The sequence below is a fragment of the Phoca vitulina genome, unplaced genomic scaffold (genome assembly GCF_004348235.1).
Source record: "Phoca vitulina isolate PV1807 unplaced genomic scaffold, GSC_HSeal_1.0 scaffold72, whole genome shotgun sequence".
Lineage (NCBI taxonomy): Eukaryota > Metazoa > Chordata > Mammalia > Carnivora > Phocidae > Phoca > Phoca vitulina.
The window spans coordinates 5,972,606-5,994,809 of record NW_022589775.1 but is presented as its reverse complement, the minus strand read 5'-3'; the positions used below and the strand labels follow the sequence as shown (position 1 = coordinate 5,994,809).

Sequence of the window (22,204 nt, the reverse complement as noted above, 5' to 3'; positions counted from 1 at the left end):
GGTTCCAGAGTCACATTACTTGTGCTTTGATATAGTCTCCATCAGTTATTAGTGGTGTGATCATGGTACATTATTTAACTCTTCTGAGCCTCAGTATATTCAGAGGTAAAATGATAAAATAGTGCTAGATCAGGATTGTTGAGAGTACAAAACAAATAAAATATGCAAAACTCTACTACTATGAGAACTCAGTAGATTTTTGTTACATTTATTATTATGTTGCTCAATATGAAATTGCTGACACAACCATTTTAACAAAAAATTTTATGGCTCAACCTTATATATTTTATTAATATTAGCAATATTTGATAATCCCAGAATTTTGTAGTCCATTATCTCAATTTTCTCATGTCAAATGCATGGGTACAGTCCCAAGTTAGATGTTTTGTACATCTATCATACATGTATTTCATAGTTAAAAACTCTAACATATGCTCTGATACCAAGTAAATTGACACAGTGTCAATGCACTTTTCATAACAAATTAATGGGTTTTAGTGAAGTAGTTTGTTTTCTGATGATTGGGTCCTGCTTTTAATTTTATCATCAAATTCTATTAATTACTAGAGAAGTTTCCGTTAGATTTGGCAGATGGTATGGGATCTATCATGAAAAAAAGTTTTTTTTTTTTTTTTTTTTAGGGAGGAAGTGATAACAGTAGGTTTTTGTTAGAGTATATTGAAAAGTGAATGGGTAAGGAAGAGTGAAGATTGAAAATAATCTAATCCTTCATGTTGCATGAGGTGGAAGGATAGAGAGTGGTCCAATGGAAATGATGATCCACTCTCCCTAGGGTTTTTAAAGCATGGAGCTCATCGTTAAGCTTTAGATACAGACTTTTTATTCAATATTCTATGTCCCAGAATGTGCATGAAGTAGGTCTTCAAAAATTCTTGTAAAACTAATTGCACTGTTCAGTCACTGTCTGGAAAAAGACTCAATGGAACAACGAGGGTAAAAATGGTCATGCCAACATGTTTTAGAAAGAAAGCAGGTGACATGGAATGTGGAGGGGTCATGGAGTTTGCAGGAATGGAGCCAATGTTGAATATAGTTTAGTGGAAAGAACTGTGAAATAGGGACAGTCATAATTAGAAGGCAGCCTAGAATCTGAGGTTTTAATTCTGACACAAGAGTTGTGGGTCCAGGTGCTTTTACCCTATATTGACTAAAATTGTAGAGGTTTAGACAAGTTACCATCATTTCTACTTAAATGCTGACTTAAAGAAGGTTATGAAGATTTTACTCTCAGTAGGCAGATTCCAAGTGCTGAGGGGCAGCTCTAGCACCACAGTGTGATGCTTAAGAGGGTCATGGAGCAGGTTTGAGAGGGGGCTGAGTCGTCTGCTGTGGCAGCAAGGTGAGATCACAGAGAAAGAAAATCCAGGTGACAGAAGTGTAAAATATTGGTAATTTTAGTCAGGGTGAATATTTTGCATTTGAGAAATTGAAGGAAAAAATAGTTCATGAAAAAAAATTCACGGGTCCTGCCCTAACTTTTATGTTATAGGGGGAATTGAAACAATTCAACTTTACCCCTAAATAACTCATAGTCCTTGGGCAAGACTTAACTATCCTCAGCCTCCCTTTTCTCATCTGGAATGTGTATAAAAATACACACCACAATTTCCTACTTTATGTTGTTTTTGTCAGCATCAGATGAACTGATAAATATATCTCAAAAGCTATGGAAGGAAATATAAATGTTAATAATAATTATTGTTATTTTTTCTTATATGACATCCTATATATTAAAATAACAATTTTTACAGGTGGACAAAATCTCATAGACTGTCATTCAACAGTTAGTGAGTTGCCTGATTCTTTAGATTCCCATAAAATAAAGACAAAGTTATTGGCCTTAAATAACTCATAACTGACTGAGAGAATCAGATAATTAAGACAGAGTGTGCTAATATAACATTCAGTACCACAATATAAGTAGGCTATGGAAGAACAGAGGAATTATGCCTAATACTTGTTATGAATGTCCAGGAATGCTTCCTATACAAAGTATAGTCTAAGCTGTGCTTGGAAGAATCAGTAGGTTATGGAGCAGATAAAACTTGGTGATGTAAGTGGCAGGTGTTTCAAAGAAGTATCACACTGAAAAATGTCTTAAATAGAGTGGATTATGTTGCATTGGATAAAATCATGGTTGCTTTTATTTTAATATATTGCATCAGACCTCTGATTTGCACCCATTTAGATCTTCTCACCACCACAGTGGCCATTCTACCTGGGCTCCATCCACTTTCTTGTAGATATAACCTGAGAAAGCCTCACCTCATACACCTGCTGTTTGCCTCTTACCTCCAGCCAGGGTGCTTTCTTGTTGAACCTGAGGAGATACTGGAGCATCTCTCATGCCCATGTATGTTTACCTGGAATTGCAGGAGTGTTAGTGCCCCCTGGAGTGAAAAATCTCAATTAGGTTTGATTATATTGCACAGACATACTTATTCAATGTGTAGGTTACCTTTGTTTTCTTATAGTTCCCATGACTAGTTAGGGCCAAATCCTGGACATAACTACCTGAATAGAAATTGTTGTCCTTAGAATGATGAGCTTTCTAAAAATTAAAATTGCTGTGGTAATAGGCTATGGAGTTTGTGTGGTATGCTCCACCCATTTCTGGTAGTATATAAAGGTCTCAGGGCAAGAGAGGACATTCAGACTTCAGAAACCTCCATCTGCTCTTCTAAAGAACTATTGAGCCTTCATTTCTTGCCACCATGTGTTCAAACTATTATAGAAACTCATGTGGTAGCTGTGGCTACGGCTGTGGCTACGGTTCTGGATATGGCTGTGGCTATGGTTCTGGATATGGCTGTGGCTACGGCTCTGGATATGGCTGTGGCTACGGCTCTGGATATGGCCGTGGCTACGGCTCTGGATATGGCCGTGGCTACGGCTCTGGATATGGCTGTGGCTACGGTTCTGGATATGGCTGTGGATGTGGCTCTGGCTGTGGCGGTGGATATAGCTGTGGTTACAAGTCTGGCTCTGGCGCTGCGTGCTGTGGATGCAGGCCATTCTCCTACAGAAGATGTTTTTCATCTTGCTGCTAGAACATAACTGAAAGACATCTTTTCTTCTAAGATGATTATTCCAAGGCTGTTTTGTTTCAGTGTCCCACAATCACATCAGATCTGACTGAAGAGAGTAATCAGAGTCTGCAGAAAACTGATCATCTTCTTGAAAGTCTTCTTTGTAATTGAGGGCTCCTGAGTTACTCTATGATGTTTCTGGAAGGAAGAAGACCTCATTTGGGCCATAATCCAAGGTTAAACCCATTACCTTCTTATTCTCTGTTTCTGTATGTGACAATTTCCAAATAAACATGTTTTACTGCTCCTCACAAGTTTGTGTATCTTTTGTGTCAGATATGCTATTGACTTATATTTTTGCCTATTATTTCTGTGACCTCCTCAGATTGACAGGGCTCAGGCTCAACTGTTCATTCCAATTATGTATGTCTGGCTTCCATTCTGATTGGTCAGTATTCACGACATACTGAATATTATATATCTTGAATTTCATCCCTGAAAAAATGGCTCCTTCTTGGCTGGGTCTTCTGTTCTTAGTTCATTTTATGAAAGGGTTTGTTCTTAAGCATTTGTGCTTTATGATCCTGGGTTTATCCATTTCGTTCTTTCCATGTTAATCAGCACTCACATACTCATCAACACACATGCACGCACACATAGACATGCCTCAAAAATCTGCTTTTTAATGGGAGATTGCTAATGGTGAAAAATGGGTTGGAAGGAGAGGGAAAGAAGGCTCAATAGTTAAGTATAGAAATGACCTGGGGACTGGTTAAATGAGCCTGGATTCGGTTGGTGGCACAGATAATGAAAGGGAACAGATGAGCATCAGGGATTTTGTGAAGGTGGAACCTATAAGATCTTAGATATCAGCAGTGAAGGAATTGAGAGAAAATTCTAGAGAAGGTAATATCTAAAAAGTATACATTTCATCTTAGCACTTAGAATTGTAGCAAATTCAGGGTGGTATATAAAGTTATATATCTGGAATATTAGCATTGCAAAATCAATAAGACTAGTATTGTAGATGTGCTCTGTGTCTTTCTAGAGACACTAATCAGGGTGGGGTGAGTGGATGACCACGACATACAAATTTCTCAACACAAGAGCTCTTTCTATGTGACACTATCTGAAACAAGAGTGATTTGTACATTAAGTGCTCTATCACTGGATGGATCTAAACCCAGGCAGGATCACCTAATACTAAGGTTATTTTAAGGGAGGGGTGGAATTAACCAGTTTTACATATCCATTTCCTGTTCTAGGATGCTGTAGGTTAGGAATGGATTTGAGCTTTGATACCTGATTGTGAAAATAGTGATGCTGATACCAGGAAAATATAGAACCAGAAACTTTTATGTTGCTTTATCTAGGAAGAGAGGCCAGGTATAATGTTTTGGATTGAGAAATCTTATCTTCATTTGGGATGTAGAAAGACTGTCAGAGCTGGAGTCAAGATTCAACCACCCATGATTAAATAAATTTAATATTCCTAGTATCCCTTGAATCCTGAAAGAAATTACAGGCTTGGGAAGAGTAAGGACACAAGAGGATGAATGGATAGATTATTCTCCTTGAAGATATAGAACCATTTCTTAAGAATTAGAGGAATGAGTAATCTCAATCATCAAATATTTGTTGAGCTTCTAATAAGGGACATTTCATTATGTGCTATGAATAGAGAATTAAAATATTTATCCCTGCTTTCTAAAAGTGTGGTGAAGACACACACACACAAACCCACAAGCTACAAAGATCAGAATATTGCTATAATATAATTATAACAAGGGTGTTTGGGAAATAGAGAGGAAAAAACCAAAAGAGATGCCAAGACTAAGAATAAACAAAGAAGGGTCAGGCATATTTCTGAAAGAGAGACAAACTTCTAGCTGAAATATGAAAGATGGCTAGAAGTTGGTCCATTATAAGGGGAAATAGCCTCTAGACAGGGAAAAAAGCTGTAATACATTTCAGAAAGTGTCTATATTCTGGAACCTTACTGCAGTAGATATCATCAAGCCTGGAGGAAACAATCACTATTTGGGCTAAAGGAATAAATTCTCAGGCATGGGTAGGCTGAATTCTAAGGTGACTTCAGATGACATGCACCCTTGTACGCTCCCCTACCTTCAGTGTGAGCAGGACTTGTAATTTGCCTCTTACCTTGGCAAAGATGATGGGATATCATTCCTGTGGTTATGTTATGTTTGGGGTTGGCGGATAAAACTCAAGATAGATAAATTTGAATTTTAGATGAAAACCAGGATAATTTTTAGTATAAATAAATATGTTTCATGCAACATTTAGGGCATACCTTCTAAATCTGGCAACTCTAGTTAAGTTATACAGAAAGAGATTTTTCAGATGTCCTGGCTGATACTCAGTCATATCATGAGGCCCTGAACAGAGATCCCAGTTACGCTGTGCTTAGACTCCTGACCCACTCAGACTGGAAACAATAAATGGGTGTTTTTCTAAGATGCTATTTTTTGTTATAATTTACACAAGCTTCCTTCATTGTTCTCTAAATTATCTGGTAAGAGGTGTGGTGACCTATCATTTCTGTATATCAAGAGATTAGAAGGCAGCCATACCAATGGGCATCAAGGATAGACCCCTCTGGAGAGAAAGTGAACTAAAAGGTGAGAGAAAGTGAACTAAAAGTAGCAGACATACTTGATGAGATTGGCTTGCGAACACAATATTGAAATATATTTTATCGAGGACGCAAAGTGACACTGGAAATAATGAGAGACTCTGAAGCATGTGGGGATTGTATAACAGAGTAATTTCACAATGATATGGGTCACCATAAGAAACAGTAAACTCCTTGCTTGTTACAGCAAGTGTCCAAGACTCCAATGATTAGAAAGGGGGACTGTGTAGTGGAACAAAGAAGAACACTTGATCTTCATAATGTATTAGTCATGGGACTTTTAGTAAGTTTCCTAACTTCTTGTACTCCAATTTCCATATTATAAGTTACTGCCTCTTTCAGATTTTTATTGGGATAAAATAGATTAAAATGGGTGAAGGAAATTTGAGATTTGCAGAAGTTTCAACAGTCTTATCAGAAAGGGTATCTGTGTGTATGTGTGTTCTGGTTTGAACTAAATGAACACCTAGAGTTGATAAAAATTTATAGAGAAATGGCTCTGAGGTAAAAATATATTATCAGAATGTCATATTCATGGGTATTTGGATTCATAGGAACTCTATAACATAAAACATTTCTGTATAGGGCAGCATTGAGTTCCACTGAATTCCCCTATGAAGTAATCAGTAAGCTAGTCAAGGTAATTAGTCAAGCTCATTTTAATAGTCACATTTCCAAACATAAACTTTGCTACCCTCCACAGAGCCTTGTTACATAAAATATATCTTTGGAATCATGTGCTCAGATGATTGGGTGGTTGATGGAAACTTTCTTTACAGACTTGTAATTGGCTCAAGACAATGCCTGGGTGACAAAAAACAAACACGGTTTCCCAATAAAACTGGAGACTATAATACCTGGTTCATTTAAAATACCTGTGTTTACTTCGAAGAACCTGTTGTTGAAGAATTATGAATGTTTCCATTATGTTACCTGAAGACATAAGATTTGATTCTGGTTATGTTCAAAATGTAAATTCTTGGTTATCCTATTCCATGATTTTGTATTGTCTGTGAGCATAAAAACTTCATAGCTGGAGGAAATTATATTTTTTCAATAAACAAATTTCATGTGTTCCTGAAAGTTATTGCGTCTTTTGGGCCAGATTCATCACCAATGTTAGTATATGTGGCCTCCCTAGAAGGTTGGGCAACCACTATGTTAGCTAAGCGTTCTGCTTGATTTTGCTGTGAACATAAAACTGCTCTAAAATGTGGAGTCCGGGGGTGCCTGGCTGACTCGGTAGAACATGTGACTCTTGATCCTGGGGTCCTGAGTTCAAGCCCCACATGGAGCCTACTTAAAAAAAACAAAATGTAAAGTCCAATTAAAAAAATCATATCGTGCTGTTTCAGGTAGGATCAGGTTAAATGTCTAAAGAAGTGACAACTAAACTGATATTTGGCAAATGGGTAGATGTCAGAATAAGGGGAAGAAAGTTGGAGGAAGATGGAAGAACAGGTACAAAGTTCTCAGCAAATAGGAGTTTGGTGTGTTTAAGGATGGTAAGAAGGTCCAGGGACAGGAGAGCAGAAAGAATCTAGGCTGGAGAGGTAAGTAGGGGCCAGATCACACAAAGTCTTATATTATAAGGTACTAAGATTTGTTTGGATTTTATTTTAAGATACTTATTGGTTTATCCAGCCATTTGTTCTTGGGTTTGCAACTTCTTCATTCCTTTTCTGCTTCTTTATCATCTCTCATATCAACACCTAAACACAAATTCATACTGTTTCTGTGTGTGTGGATTGGACTATCCAGTTTCTATCACAGAGCCTCTGAAACTTGGAGGAGATATGTGCCATTTATCAACTTACTGCCTCTCAGCTTCAAATTCACCCTTCAGTAGATGCTCTGTGGTAACACATGGGATTCCTTTAGGTGTTTCTTCTTTGCCGTGAGCATGGAAGTAAGCTTTCTCAGTAGTGGGTGGTATCGGGACATTGCAAAGGAAGCAGTTGTGCTTTTTTTTGGCTGCAGCACTGGAGGGAAGTAGAGGGTATTCAGCAGTGTGGACGTGAAGACATCTGGTGAAGCTCTACTCAGTCATGGGTCCAGAATGTGCTGGATCCTCAGTGATGCTGGAACTTCAGACTGACAATCACCTTTATTTGACCTCCTCTCCTTTGAAACCTGTACCTTGAAGACTTATCCAGGAATCCCTGTTGGCCTCCTATTCTCACAGACACCCATATTCCCTCTACAGTTTCCCCCTACCCCCAATGTGCCAGTATCCCAGAGCTTCTCAGACCCTCTACATACCCACACCATTGGTTGCTTCTTCTTCATCTGCACTCCAGAAAGAGTTGTTCCCTATAGAACAAACCTGGTCTGGCCAAACCAGTGAACTTCTCTGCTTCCCAGTGGGCTGAACTACCCTTCAAGTTTTTTTCTTTTTTGAGTAGTCTCCCACATTCTTAGGGTACCATATAGCATTTCCTCATATTTTATAGTTACTCTTATCATGGTTTAATAATTTTGTTTTACATGAACATTGCTCTGTTTAACCTACTGTATGGTTTCTGTCTCCTGATTGGAATCAGACTGATACAGGGATCTTTAGTTTTAGGAGTCACCTGTGTATATATGGTGGTTGAATCAGTGGCAGCAGGTAAGATTTAATAGTGTATAAAGTGAAAAAGCAAAGATAGAGGATAAAGTAACCACAAGAAGCCCCAAACTTAGGGAAAAATAAAGAAAGATGGTCAGTGAAAGAGAGGTCATGGACCAGAAGCCCATTCATCAGGGAAATGATGGGAAAACATGATATCAAGTCAAAAGTAAGGATGAATAATAAATACCATGGAAAGATAAACTATTATTAATGTCATGATGCAAGATATCCAACAGAAGTAGTACAGATTAATCTCATTATTAAAATATTGTTTATTGTAGAAGACAGGTGAGAATAAAAATCAAGAAAATATTTTGGAGTCTGGAAGAATTAATTATTGAGTGGCTACATTTTAGTGGGAAGTATGGATATATTGTGCAAACATAGGAGCAGTCTGAGAAACCTCAAAAACAGACTAACATTTAAGATCTGGACTTTCACAAAGAAGTTGTTGAACTAAGGCATTTTCCTTGCTCTAAACTGAAACTCTTGGAAAAGTTTGTCCTTTTTGTTTAAATAATATTAAATACTGTTCCCACCTGGAGTTCAACAACAAGAAAAGGAAGAGAATATCATAACCTGGCTGGAAAAGGAAGGAATAGACAAACTGTCCTCCAGAGAGGAGAATGTTTCTGGGAGGAGATAAAACATGTTGAAATACTCAATTCCTTGTCCAAAATCCATGAAAAGTGCTTCAGAGTGATTATGATGGGAATAAAAAAAATGCTAGGAAAGGACTAAAAAGACACCAAGATGCTATGATGAGGATTATGGTGATGAGGGTGATGATGATGAAGAGGTTATTAATAGTAGTAAGTAGAACTTTGTGTTTAGTGAATGATTTCCAAGACATTGAAAGAACAAAATAACAACCATATATTTATAGGTCAAACATATTTTGGTGATGTGATAGGTCATGGTCATGAGACACAATTATGGAAGCTCAAATTATGGTCCTATACGCTTGGGTGCTTAGAAAATGTATCTTTATTTGGTTTTAAGGCCGTAGATAATTCCTAGATTAGCAAGTAAATTAGAATACCCTAATAAAATTGTTGTACACAGAATGAGCTAATTTTAGGCAAATAGTTGTAAAATGAGAGAACAGAGCCCACGTGAGGTATGATCCATCCGCCCCTGGAAGTATATAAAGGTCCTGGAAGAGGGAAGGACATCCAGACTTCAGAAATACCCTCCTACACTTCTACTGAAACCTCACCTCCCAACACCATGTGTGGTAACTACTACGGAAACTCCTGTGGTGGCTACAGCTCCGGCTGTGGATATGGTTCCCGCTGTGGCTATGGCTATGGCTCTGGCTGTGGCTATGGCTCCCGCTGTGGATATGGCTCTGGCTGTGGCTATGGCTCCCGCTGTGGATATGGCTCCGGCTGTGGATATGGCTATGGCTCCGGCTGTGGCTATGGCTCCGGCTGTGGTTATGGCTCCGGCTGTGGCTATGGCTCCGGCTGTGGATATGGCTCCGGCTGTGGATATGGCTATGGCTCCAGCTGTGGCTATGGCTCCCGCTGTGGATATGGCTCCGGCTGTGGTTATGGCTCTGGCTGTGGCTATGGCTCTGGCTGTGGATATGGCTCCCGCTGTGGATATGGCTCCCGCTGTGGCTATGGCTCCCGCTGTAGATATGGCTCTGGCTGTGGATATGGCTCCGGCTATGGATATGGCTCCCGCTATGGCTGTGGCTATGGATCTAAATGTGGATATGGCAGTGGCTATGGCTCTGGATCCTGTGGCTGCTAAACATTTTGGTATAGAACAGGATATTCCTCTTGCTGCTCATCATCGCTGCACATAGTACTGTGCCTTTCAAATGATCGCTGCAAGTACAAGTCCAGTTGAAATCTCCCCATCCATGAACTTCATAGCAAAGTAAAGAATTATTACTGGCTGTCAGGAACCAGCTTTAACTTCAAAGAAGCTCTTTGCAGTTGATGGAGACTGAGTAGTTTCATCACATCACTGAAGACAGAAGATCTTATTCTGATCATTTTTCAAATGTAAATTCTTATATCTTTTTCTCTCTGTACTGTGGCTATTTGCACAAGCACAGGAGGACTATCCAATTGGAGTATCTTAAAATGGAACAAAAATAATAAAAGATTTTATTTACTAAGAAGTCTGGTTTTCTTTATATCAGAGTCATGATTGGTTTCAGAGTTTGTGACCTCCTGGAAAAATGGGTTACCACAGCTTTGGATAAGTGTTTATTGATTGACTGAGTCCAAGTACTGGTTCTTTTACACATTTCTTAATCCATTGTATGTTCTTTCATTACATTATATCTAACCATAAACAAATTCAAATTTCGTATCTTGTGTGGATAAAGGATTAGAACAGGGAGGTCAATGAGAAGTGGAATCTACTCATGGGGCTAGTGTTACTGGTCCAAGACAAAAGTGATTGGTTTGATCCTGGGTTTGAGTCTTGGTAATAAAGGGGCAATGATATTAATTTAAACAGCATTTTTTGAAATATGTGAAACAACAAATTTTGGAGTAAGCCAATTAAGGCTATTGCAACTGCTCAAGAAAATCAGTGATTGCCCCCTCTTGCTGTGTGACTTCTTTCTTTCTGTTCCCCACTCTTGCTGTGTGACTTTTATCCCAGATAAAAACACATTTGCCTACGCCTCATTGACCATTACTGTGTTATGTGGCCACTCTCAGCTAATGGTGGGTAAAGGAAAAGGAGCTGTAGACAGAGGTTGTGCTGGTCAGCCAACAATGTGTGACAAAACCAGTCTTGAATATCAAGGGTAAAGGACAAAAGGTGGGGGAAGCAAAAAGTTAGGTAAATGGATATTTGTCTTTATAGCAATTTGAGTTTGGACAGGGGCACAACTGATGTCTTCACCTAAAGCTTGTCTTTGAGTATAGTGGGTTACACTTTATATAATCCCCTGTTTATATCATGTTATTTGTCCACAAAGGGCTCTTTTTTCCAAACGTATTTATTCTGTTATTTCTCTTTTATTTTCTTTCTCACTCCCATCCTGCATTTGCAGCCATCTTGTATTTTATATGCAGTCATTTCATTCCACAAAAGTTCAAGAGAGTTGTTTATTATATTACCTATTTTAATTTATATAAATGACATATCTTTTTCTTTCTTTCTTTCCTCTTTCTTCACTCAGCATGATTTGTGTTGACAGATCCATCTATGTTACTATGTGTGCATTTAGAATGTTATTTCTACTGCTGCATGATACTCTATATAGTTTATATATAAGATTTTTCTCATTCACTATTTCAGTGATTCACACAACTGCGCCCAGGTCCCCTTCACCACAACATTGCTACTATAAACACATGTTCCCTTGTGGGATCCGAATTGCTGGGGCACATTGTGTGTTTATACTTAATTTTACTAACTACTGCCAGGTTACTTTATAAAAAAATTTGAGTATAGTTGACATACAATGTTATAATACTTTCAGGTGTACAACTTAGTGATTTGACAAGTTTAAACATTATGCTATGTTCACAAGTATAGCTACTGTCTGTCCCATTACATTGCTATTACAACATCATTGACTGTATTCCTTAGGTTGTGTTTTTTATTCCCTTGACTTACTCATTCCGTAACTGGAGGACTGTATCACTCTTTCCCCTTCACCCATTTTGCCCAACCCCTCTGGTAACCATCAGTTTGTTCTCCATACTTATAGTTCTGATTCTGCTTTTTGTTTATTCATTTTTTTTTTTTAGATTCCATTTATGAGTAGAATTATATGGTATTTGTCTTTCTCAGTCTGACTTATTTCACTTTGCATTAAACCCTCTAGGTCCACCCATGTGGTCTTAAATGGCACAATCTCAGCCTTTATTATGGCCATGTAATATCCCACTGTTTATGTAAGTATATGTATATGTGTATATACACACATACACACACATGTATATATATTATATATATACACCAATTTTCCTTATCCATTTGTTTTTTAATGGATACTTCTATGTCTTGCCTATTGTAAATAATGCTGCAATGAACAAGGGGTGCATTTATCTTTTCACATTAGCGTTTTCATTTTTTTTGAGGTAAATACCCAGTAGTGGAATTATTGGGCATATGGTATTTTTATTTTTAACTTTTTGAGGAACCTCCATACTGTTTTCCACGGCAGCTGTACCAATTTACATTCCCACCATCAGTGCATGAGGGTTCCTTTTTCTGCACATCCTTGCTGACATTTATCATTTCTTAGCTTCTTGATTTTAGCCATTCCAACAGGTGTGAGGTGATATCTTATTGCGGTTTTGATTTATATTGCTCTGATGATTAGTGATATGGTCTGTTGGCCATCTGTATATTTTCTTTGGGAAAATGTCTATTCAGGTCCTCTGCTCATTTCTTAATCAGATTTTTTTTTTTCGTGTTGAGTTGTGTGAGTTTTTAATATATTTTGGATATCAACCTCTTATCAGATATATCATTTGCAAATATCTTCTTCCATTCAGTAGGGTATCTTTGTTTTGTTGATGGTTTCCTTTGCTGTGCAAAAGCCAGGTGACTTTTCAGAATGTTGACACCAGTCCAAAACCCTAAAATTGCAGTTATGTCCTCACATCTATGCCAAAACTTGGTATCATGTAACCTTCTAATGTTTGCTTGTTTGATAAGTGAAAGTGATATCATCTTGTTGTTTTAATTTATATTTCTCTGATTACTAAAAAGTTTGAATATTTGTATTTTTTCAAATACATGTTAAACTTTGTTTCTTACTTCCATATCCTTTGCATATTTTTTCATTGGGGTTTCTGTCTTTTCTTACTGATTTGTAGGAGTTCATTGTATATTTGTCATATTATTCCCTTGTCATTTTTTACACATTGCAATTATCATCTAAATGGTCATTTGTCTTTGTCCATAGTGTGCATAATGGAAGATTATTAATCCTATGATTTGTAGTTTTGAAATTTTATTTAAGAAGACCTATCTTACCTTTACGTCAAAGATGTTCCACATTACTTTTAAAGTTTTGCATTTTCCTTTTAGGTAATTAGTTCACATGAAATCTATCTTTATGTTTTGCTTCAGCTTTATTTTTCACTATATTGAGCCAGTTTCTCCAATACCAACTATAAGACAGCCCATCTTTTGTTAGTGATCAGTGGTACACTTTTACTATATATTGTTTTTATGTATATGAGTCTATGAACTCTCTGTCATGTTCTCTCTACACTTATGTCTCTTCACATATTTCAAAAGCTTTTTTTAATGGCAGAAAATTAGGTTTATTCTGCATGTTTCTACTGAAGAGAACTAGATACAATGGGTAGAATGTAAAGACAAAGAAACTTCATAAGAAATTTTTCTAATGGTTAGAGGAATGTGAAAATGCAATTGGCAGTCTTATAGGTATCCTCATCCAGAAGTTGTTCAAGAGTTTGGATCTCTTCTTATTGGAGAGATGAGTAAATCTGTGCATTCAGAACATGAGCTTAATTAATTGATTCAAATCATTCACTTCTACTTTGAAATTTAGAAATACTGTAAGCAAAGAATAATTTAAGGTGAGGTTCAGGCAACTGGGTAAGGAGAATATGGCCAGGAAAGCCAGAAAAATAATGCCCCATTCTGTAACAGAAACAGGAAGAAGAGTATTGGTTTGAGGTGCACTTTGAAACCTTCACTTTGAGTCAGTATTTCTGGATTTCTGTAACTCTGTGCAGATGATCCCTAGAGCAGGGAAAAGAGAGAGACCAGATTTAGTAAGGCCTTTGCAGAAGAACTCATGACTGTGGTCAGGGATTAATGTGATGATGTATAATCTAGTCTAGTTCTAGGAGGGGTACTGAGATCTACTCATATTGAATTGCTGAGAGATTATGAGATATGATGTGGGTGATAATAGTTCAGTTGCCTTGAGAAACAGACATCATTACTGTAACCATTCAAAGACAAATGAACTAATCATCCACCAGCAGTACATTACAGAATGGCAAAGCACTTTGCTAATTAGCTTTGTTACTTTGATCTAGTAATGTAACCCCTCCTTAAAAATCAATTTCTTTATATGTAACTGTGGATAAAATATCTTCCCAATATTGGGGGTGGTTTAGACATAATATTTTCAAAGGCAATTTACACAACATAAACCATTGTAAAAAATTGTTAGAATGAATTTCTTTGCTCTATGGGAGGTTGCAAAGAGAAAGCAGTAATCAGAGCTTTAAAAGGTTAATTGATATATTTATTCACACAACTCTGAGACATATTCTCTGTAATTAGTGATAGATATTTTATAATCAACATTTTTATTCACTTAACTCTCCAGTTGCAAGATTTTAAATTCTGAATATATTAAAAAATAGTCACAGTCTCAGACATAATCTGTTCTACGATGCTAATCTTTTTGGAGATACCAAAGTTTGAAATAAGGAACTCAACTGTTTTCCATATTGAAACCATAGAATATTTTCAAGCCAAAAGTTTTATAGGTACGAGTGTATGCTTTCCATAATTACTGAACTGAATATGTTATGATGCCAAGTCCAATGAATTGCTATAGTATTCTGAGTAACAATTTGTTATACAAAATGCTTCAATCACTTTATAGTTGGTTTAACATTAGGATAATTAATTTTCTCAGGATTTGGTTCTATTTGCTTTCTTCATTAATGTTCAATTAATAGAGGGGCACCTGGGTGGCACAGTCAGTTAAGTTTCTGACTATTGGTTTCAGCTCAAGTGGTAACCTCAGGGTTGTGAGACTGAGCCTGGCTTTGGGCTCCACGCTCAGTGTGGAGTCTGCTTGAGATTCTCTCTTCCTCTCCCTCTGCCCTTCCCACTCATGCTCTCTCTCAAATAAATAAAATAAATCTTAAAGTTCAGTTAATAGAGATTGAACAGCTACATGGGGTACATATTATCACACACATTTTCAGTTGATGTTCAATTACTTAAGAACATTGCTTAAGGTTGTAACTGGTGGAGCCAGGATTCTGATCTGGGTCTCCCTGATTTCAAAAGGTTTTCCACATCATATAGATTTGTGAATTAACCTGGAAATGAGTAATGTAATCCAGTTTTTAAAAAAAGCAAAGGCTGTTGGCCATCAATACTTGATTAAAAATCAGATATAGAAAGTAGCATGGGATCCATAATGAGAAGCTGGGATGGGACTTTAGTGACTATTTTTGTAGGTGATATGACATTACCTAAGGGGACTATAAAGAACCTGGAAAGATTTTGTATTAACAAAAAATGCTATGAAACACTGGAATATTTTTGGGTTTAACTTTGAATCAAAATTTTCTAGGAAGACAACAAGTTCTGAAACTAGAACAGCCAATTTTCGGAAAACTGTTTTTTTTTTTTGCAATCTTGGGATGGGGTAAGAGAAGTGATCATAATTAAAGAGATAAAAGGGCTCTAAAACAGAAAAAAAAACATGTTCCTTAAATAATGGCAATTTAAAAATTGTGGTAAAGGCTGAGAAATAAGGATTTGAAAATGTCAGAAAATTACCACTTGGGGTCTTTTGAAGACATGAGAATGAGCACTAGTAGTCAGAAATTTAAATTTACTCTAAGAGACTTGAAATGCAACAAGAATTTAAATCAACGTAACTAAAACACAATTGCATATTTTGTCATGAAAATTTATCATTGAGGACATATTTTGAGATGAGTAGATTTCTGTAGTGGAAATGCAAATGTTTTTTGAAATCAATATTATATGGCAAACAAAATGCCACTATCCTTGATGAAAGCACAGAGCTTTTTTTTTTTTTTTTTTTTTTAAAGATTTTTTTATTTATTTATTTGAGAGAGAGAGAATGAGAGGGAGAGAGCACATAAGAAGGGGGAGGGTCAGAGGGCGAAGCAGACTCCCTGCCGAGCAGGGAGCCCGATGTGGGACTCGATCCAGGGACTCCAGGATCATGACCTGAGCCGAAGGCAGTCGCTTAACCAACTGAGCCACCCAGGCGCCCAAAAGCACAGAGCTTTTTAAGAGCACTTGACTGTTTTCTGGAAATTTTCATATCCCACCCTTTCTCAAGAGCCAAGTGCTTTAAATGACATAGAAGCTATTGATACTGGTGCTGACTGTATACATACATGAAAAAAAGTGTTTGAAATAATTGAATAACTCTTACCTAAAAATACTTGAAATGCAAAATAGGAAAGCCATTTAAATATAGTATAGCAGTTTAACAACAACAACAAAGCAAAGTATTTTATCTACAGCAGCCAAATAATAAAACAGCTTCAGTTAAAATGAGGGAGCAGTTGGAGTTGGTAGCTATCATAATCATCACCAAGTATAGAGAGGGAAGAAAATAACAGGCAAAAACATTGGGAAAAAAATGATCTTTTTGATGATTATATTCTTGTGTACAGAGAAAACTCAAGATACTAAAGTCAAAAAAAATACTAAAATTAATCAGGAAATTTGTAAGATATATGAGACATGAAAAATATGTTAAAAAAGATATTCTAATTACCCAGATTTAGAAAATGGTGAGAATAATTTTTATAATGTCATATAACTCTAAAATTCTCAGGAGAAAAACAACAAGAAAGATGCAAAAACCTACGTGAAGAGCACTATAATAGAATATCTAATTAAAGAAAAATGTCTGAAGAAATGGAAATGCAGATCTTGTCTTCAATAGGAATACTTACCATAAAATGTAAATCTTCCAAATTAATATCTAAATTAAGATGTCTAGTGGATTCTTCATTGAATACAGTTATTCTAAATGTGCGTAACATACATTCCTAATACTAGCCAAGATAAAAAGGAAAAACAATATGTTTTTGGTTTAAGAATAGAAAATAGAAGAAAGGAATATAATAAAGAATTTAGAAATATAAAGTATATTTGAATATGTAATATGTGATAAAATTTGTAGTACAATACAGTGAAAAATTGATTTCACAAATAGAGCTAATATAACAGGCTATCCATCTAAAAAACAATAAATGTTGACCTTCAATTATAATTACACTACCTAAAAAGATATTCTGAAAGGATTAAAGATCAAACATAAAAAAGTGACAACACAACAAAGCCTTGCAAAATAGAAAAATCAAAGAGGACACATATATAATCTATAGAAAATGGATACCTTTACCAAGAGCAGAGAGCTAGAAGCTATGACTGAAAAAATAGTTGAGCAAAACTGAAGACAACAGACAGATGTGAATATCTTCATATTATACAGAAAACCTACAAACCAATAACATATTAAGCAGAGGAAATAAGTAGACTCCACGTAAGAGAAATACAAATGTCAAAACATATTAACAGGTATTCATATTCTATCATAGCCAGAAGAATTAAAAATCAAACCCACCAAAATATTGTTTTTATCAGGTGAATAACTTTTTTTTAAATTAAGACTTTATTTTTTAAGGAACGTTGTAGATTCATAACAAAAATTGATGGAAAGGGACAGATTTCCCATATGCCCACTGCCCTCATGAATACAAATCAAGTTTTTACACCTGTTGCTGGCAGGGAAGTAGGGAAATGAATGCACTCATGCAGTGTTGATGGAAGTAGTTCTCCTGGCTCCTGTTAAGACTGTGGGGAAGGAGCCTGATTTTGCTGTGCCTATAGGTCTGGTTGCTATGACTACAGACCATCCAGTGACCAAAGGGGCCATTTGTCTTTCTCTTGGATTGTGACTTTCAAAACACTCCACACATTTTGACATTATCTTCTAAGATATATTTTTCCTTCCATGGCCAGTATTTAATGCCCTTCCTCTCAATACAAGTTTGCAAGTCCCTTCTAAATATTTTGATGTTAAGTGCTTGCTTATCAACAAAAAGATTTCAGGTTTTAGAGTCTCTCTCTCTCTCTATATATATATTTCTTTATTATGTTATGTTAATCACCATACATTACATCATTAGTTTTTGATGTAGTGTTCCATGATTCATTGTTTGCGTATAACACCCAGTGCTCCATGCAGAACAGGCCCTCTTTAATACCCATCACCAGGCTAACCCATCCTCCCACCCCCTTCCCTAGAGTCCATATATTTTTAGAAGACCTAAAAATTCAAAAATGTATACATTCAGAAAAAGAACTCTTGTATTTGTTGATTCTGCTTTGTCATTGTGATGTCAGGTGTACTCTAGGAACAGAAGCTTAGAATGAGGTTCCTAATACAGCTTTCTTTGCCATAGGAAGTCTGTTTTAAAATACGTAGCAGAACTAATTTATTGGCTATAATCTTTGGGTTATCTTTTGTAAACCAAGCAACTATAGTATTGTTTTGGTTTAGGTCAAATCAAACATTTATTCTCAAGCATTTCAAAACCAAGTTTTGTTTAATTCTTTTTTTTTTTTTTTTTAGTTTTGTTTAATTCTTGACACTCAAAAATAAGCAGGCATACTTCTGGACCCACAGTAGGTTTTGCATAGGGAGAAGCAGTGGGTCTTTCCATTTGTTGTGCTTTGATTTTTATGTTGGCAGCTTTTGTGATAAGAGTTAATAGCTCACAGACACATTTGGTATGCTTGGGGGGGGGGGGGACGGTATTATAGTGGCAATATCATTTGAATTGTTTACCCTCAGAGGTCTAGCAAATCACCTCAACCAAATATTTATAAATTTGTGGTTTCTAACAAGGTCCCTGGGCTTCTCCATTAATTTAAAAAATTCAAGTTTTTTTCATATATAATACAACTAGAGTTTTCCACAAATGTCTTTGGCATATTTGGAAAAACTTCAAAGCACTAAAGGAAAGGAAAAGGGAAGTATTTTGTGCAAGATGGTGGTGGAATGGCAGGCTTCAAAGCAAACACGAAGGTGAAGGTATTTGACTATTGCCAAGTAAACAAGAGGGACTTAATGAAAGAGCAGCCAAAGAGAAATACCCACCCGTCCAATTAAATGTTACCTAGGAGATGATGCTTTCCAACATCAACATAAGTGGTATTTCTAAAGAAAACAATTCAAAATAAGAAAGAAAATCATTCAAAGGCACAGTAAATGAAACTTTCAGTAAGCCGAAGAAATCAAATCTACTGATAACAAGCGCTGTAGGTGCTCACCAAGATGAAAGGAAAGTGGTAGCAACAAGGCAAAACTAGGTGGAATTATTAAACTTTAAGGATAAACCTAGACTTCTACATGGGATGGGCGGAAGAAATGTCCCCCAAAGAGAACAAAAACGATTTCTGTTCTCTGATATCTCTTCCACACCTGGGATGCCAGAAGAAAGTAGAACACTGATTATAATACTTTGAGGGAAAGAGTTGCTAAATCAAGAATTTAACCCCCCCATCCCAATATTGTCCCATGGGTAGAGAGATAATAGGAAAGGACTTTCATATACACAAAGATTCAGAAAGGAGATCATTAATGTATCTTTGATGGAAGCAAAACAAAACCAAATAAAATTACTTGAAGATGTAGATCAGCTAACTCAGGATTGAATAAAAAAAATAGTATATAAAGAGGGAAGTTTTCATCCCAGGGAGTAATGGTAAACACTGAAAGCGTTTAAACATATAATTTGGTATAAATAAAATATGCCTAAAATTGAATGAAGATATTAAATACTAAGAGTGAAAAAATTTAGAAAACTAGGAAAATGTTCACTGATTAAAAAACTAAAAATAAGAGCCATTTGAGGAGTTTGGAAATAAAAGAAACCATGGGCTATAAAGTAAAATAAAGACAAAGACAAAAGCAAAGCACAGGGGCGCCTGGGTGGCTCAGACGTTAAGCATCTGCCTTTGGCTCAGGTCACGATCCCAGGGTCCTGGGATCAAGCCCCGCATCGGGCTCCCTGCTCCGCGGGAAGCCTGCTTCTCCCTCTCCCACTCCCCCTGCTTGCGTTCCCTCTCTCGCTGTGTCTCTCTCTGCCAAATACATAAATAAAATCTTTAAAAAAAAAAAAAAGCAAATCACAAATACAAATATACATTTTCCATGAGATACACATGTAAAATAAATCAGAAGTTCAAAACTCAAAGGAAGTGTAAAGTTGGTCATCAAATAGACACAAATATAAAAGTGTTTGCAAGACCAATACTAAACTTTAAGCAAAGGTAACATGCAACAGCTGTAAAGGAGATGTACATTTTATGGATATGAATTTAAACAAGTGACAGTACTGAAACCTTTAGTAAAAACTAAAGAAAATATTGTATCTAGAAGTTGACAGGCAGGCAGTCCTACAGTGCAACTAATTTTCCCTTTTAGTCCTTGAAAGATCATGTTGGTCACAGATAAATAAGTGGAAGATGAAAAATATATCAAGAGCTATATCGTAAACTCTACCCACTACAGAGAGTCATCTTTTTAAGTACCCGTAAATGTTTTTAAGATTTGAATACCAATATATTCTAGAAGGTAAAATTAGTGTAGGTCACAGATACCGACAATACTATTACAAAGCTAGAAATAAATAACAGAAGTAAAATCATATTAAACATGGCCAAAGTAAATAATTTTGCAGTCAAAGAAGAAAATATTAAATCATATTCGAATTAAACAAATAAGAATACATATAAACCCCCCCTGGGATACTGTTAAAGGTGTATGTAGAGGAAAGTTCATAGAATTAAGCACTTTTGTTACATTCTTGATTACGTAAGAGTGAAAATGGACATAAAAGCGTTGGATTTAAAAAGAATTGTACAAAGAACCACGGAACAAACATAAGGAAGGCAGGAGAAAATAATAATTGAACCAGAAAATAATGGTATAGAAAATCAAGAAGCAGTAGCGTTGAAAATATCCAAAAGCTCATTGTACCATGAGTAGATCAAGGAAAATAAAAGAGGCAAGAACAGAAATGAGGGATGAGGAAGAGGACAAAGTTAGCAGATGTAGTTAAACTTATGGGGTAATATTTTGTATTGATTTATGTTAAAAATGTTTAGATCTGGAAGAAAATTTATTATTTCTTGGAATTTCTGAATTTTGCTAAAAAAGAGCAATATGTAATTTAATATCTATGCAATTATTGAGGAAATTGTTCAACATCCACTCACTCCTTAAAGCTATCCAGATAGCATCAGGGACAGCCACGCAAGACTTTAAGGAAGAGACAATTTTGAAGAGTTTAAATAATCTATAGATCATAGAAAAAGTTAAGAAAGCTTCAAAACTTGTCAAATAGAACACAAAAATAATATTTTCACTATTGAGGCAAAAATGTAGAATATTAACAAATACAATTACAACTGTATTTTATAAGCCCCTTGACTAAGTGGTGTTCATTCTTGGATGGCTAGGGTAATATTATGAATTCATGTGGATTCATTTAAAGGAGATGAAATTATATTAATTAATGTTGGAAAAAGATTTGATAAGAAAGTTATTGGTAAAATTGGTGAAGAATGTCTTTTTTAAAGCAAATTTTAGCTGAAGAGTATCTTTCTCTAAACAAATTTTAACATCAAATTTATTGTTGAAACCCTAAAAAATTCCCACAAATGAGTTACAATGGTGTCCACAATTACCATTGTTTCTTTTAGCATTACTAGGTAATAAAATAAAATAATGAATGAGAACTAATATAATCTACAGATGAATTGGCTGTGGACTCAGAAGACCTAACAGAACCACCAAAAAATGTTTCAAATAAATATGAATTTATCATAGGAGTCAGCTGTAAGTAAATATATGCAAATAAATACCAATGAAATCTGGTAGAGAATATAGTAGAAATAGAGTGATGTAAGGAGAGCTGAGGGTCACCCACTTACTCTATACCAGAGGCTCCCAAACTTTAGCGTGTGTAATGATCTCCTGGAAAGCTTGCTAGCACAAGGTTGCTGGACCCCACTTGCAGGGAGGCTGATTATGGGGCTTGAGAATTGCATTTCTAAAACAGCTCCCAGGTGATCCTAATGCTGCTGGTTTCTGCACTACATTTGAGTAGC

The 22,204-nt window shown here is 36.1% G+C and overlaps 1 protein-coding gene across 1 annotated transcript; it reads left to right on the top strand.

The window, feature by feature from the left end:
• The first annotated feature begins 2,735 nt into the window (after positions 1–2,735).
• LOC116625028 (keratin-associated protein 21-1-like) lies at positions 2,736–3,071 on the top strand. The gene has a single exon (XM_032393318.1). The coding sequence runs from the start codon at positions 2,736–2,738 to the stop codon at positions 3,069–3,071; it is 336 nt and encodes a 111-aa protein (XP_032249209.1).
• The last annotated feature ends 19,133 nt before the right edge of the window (positions 3,072–22,204 follow it).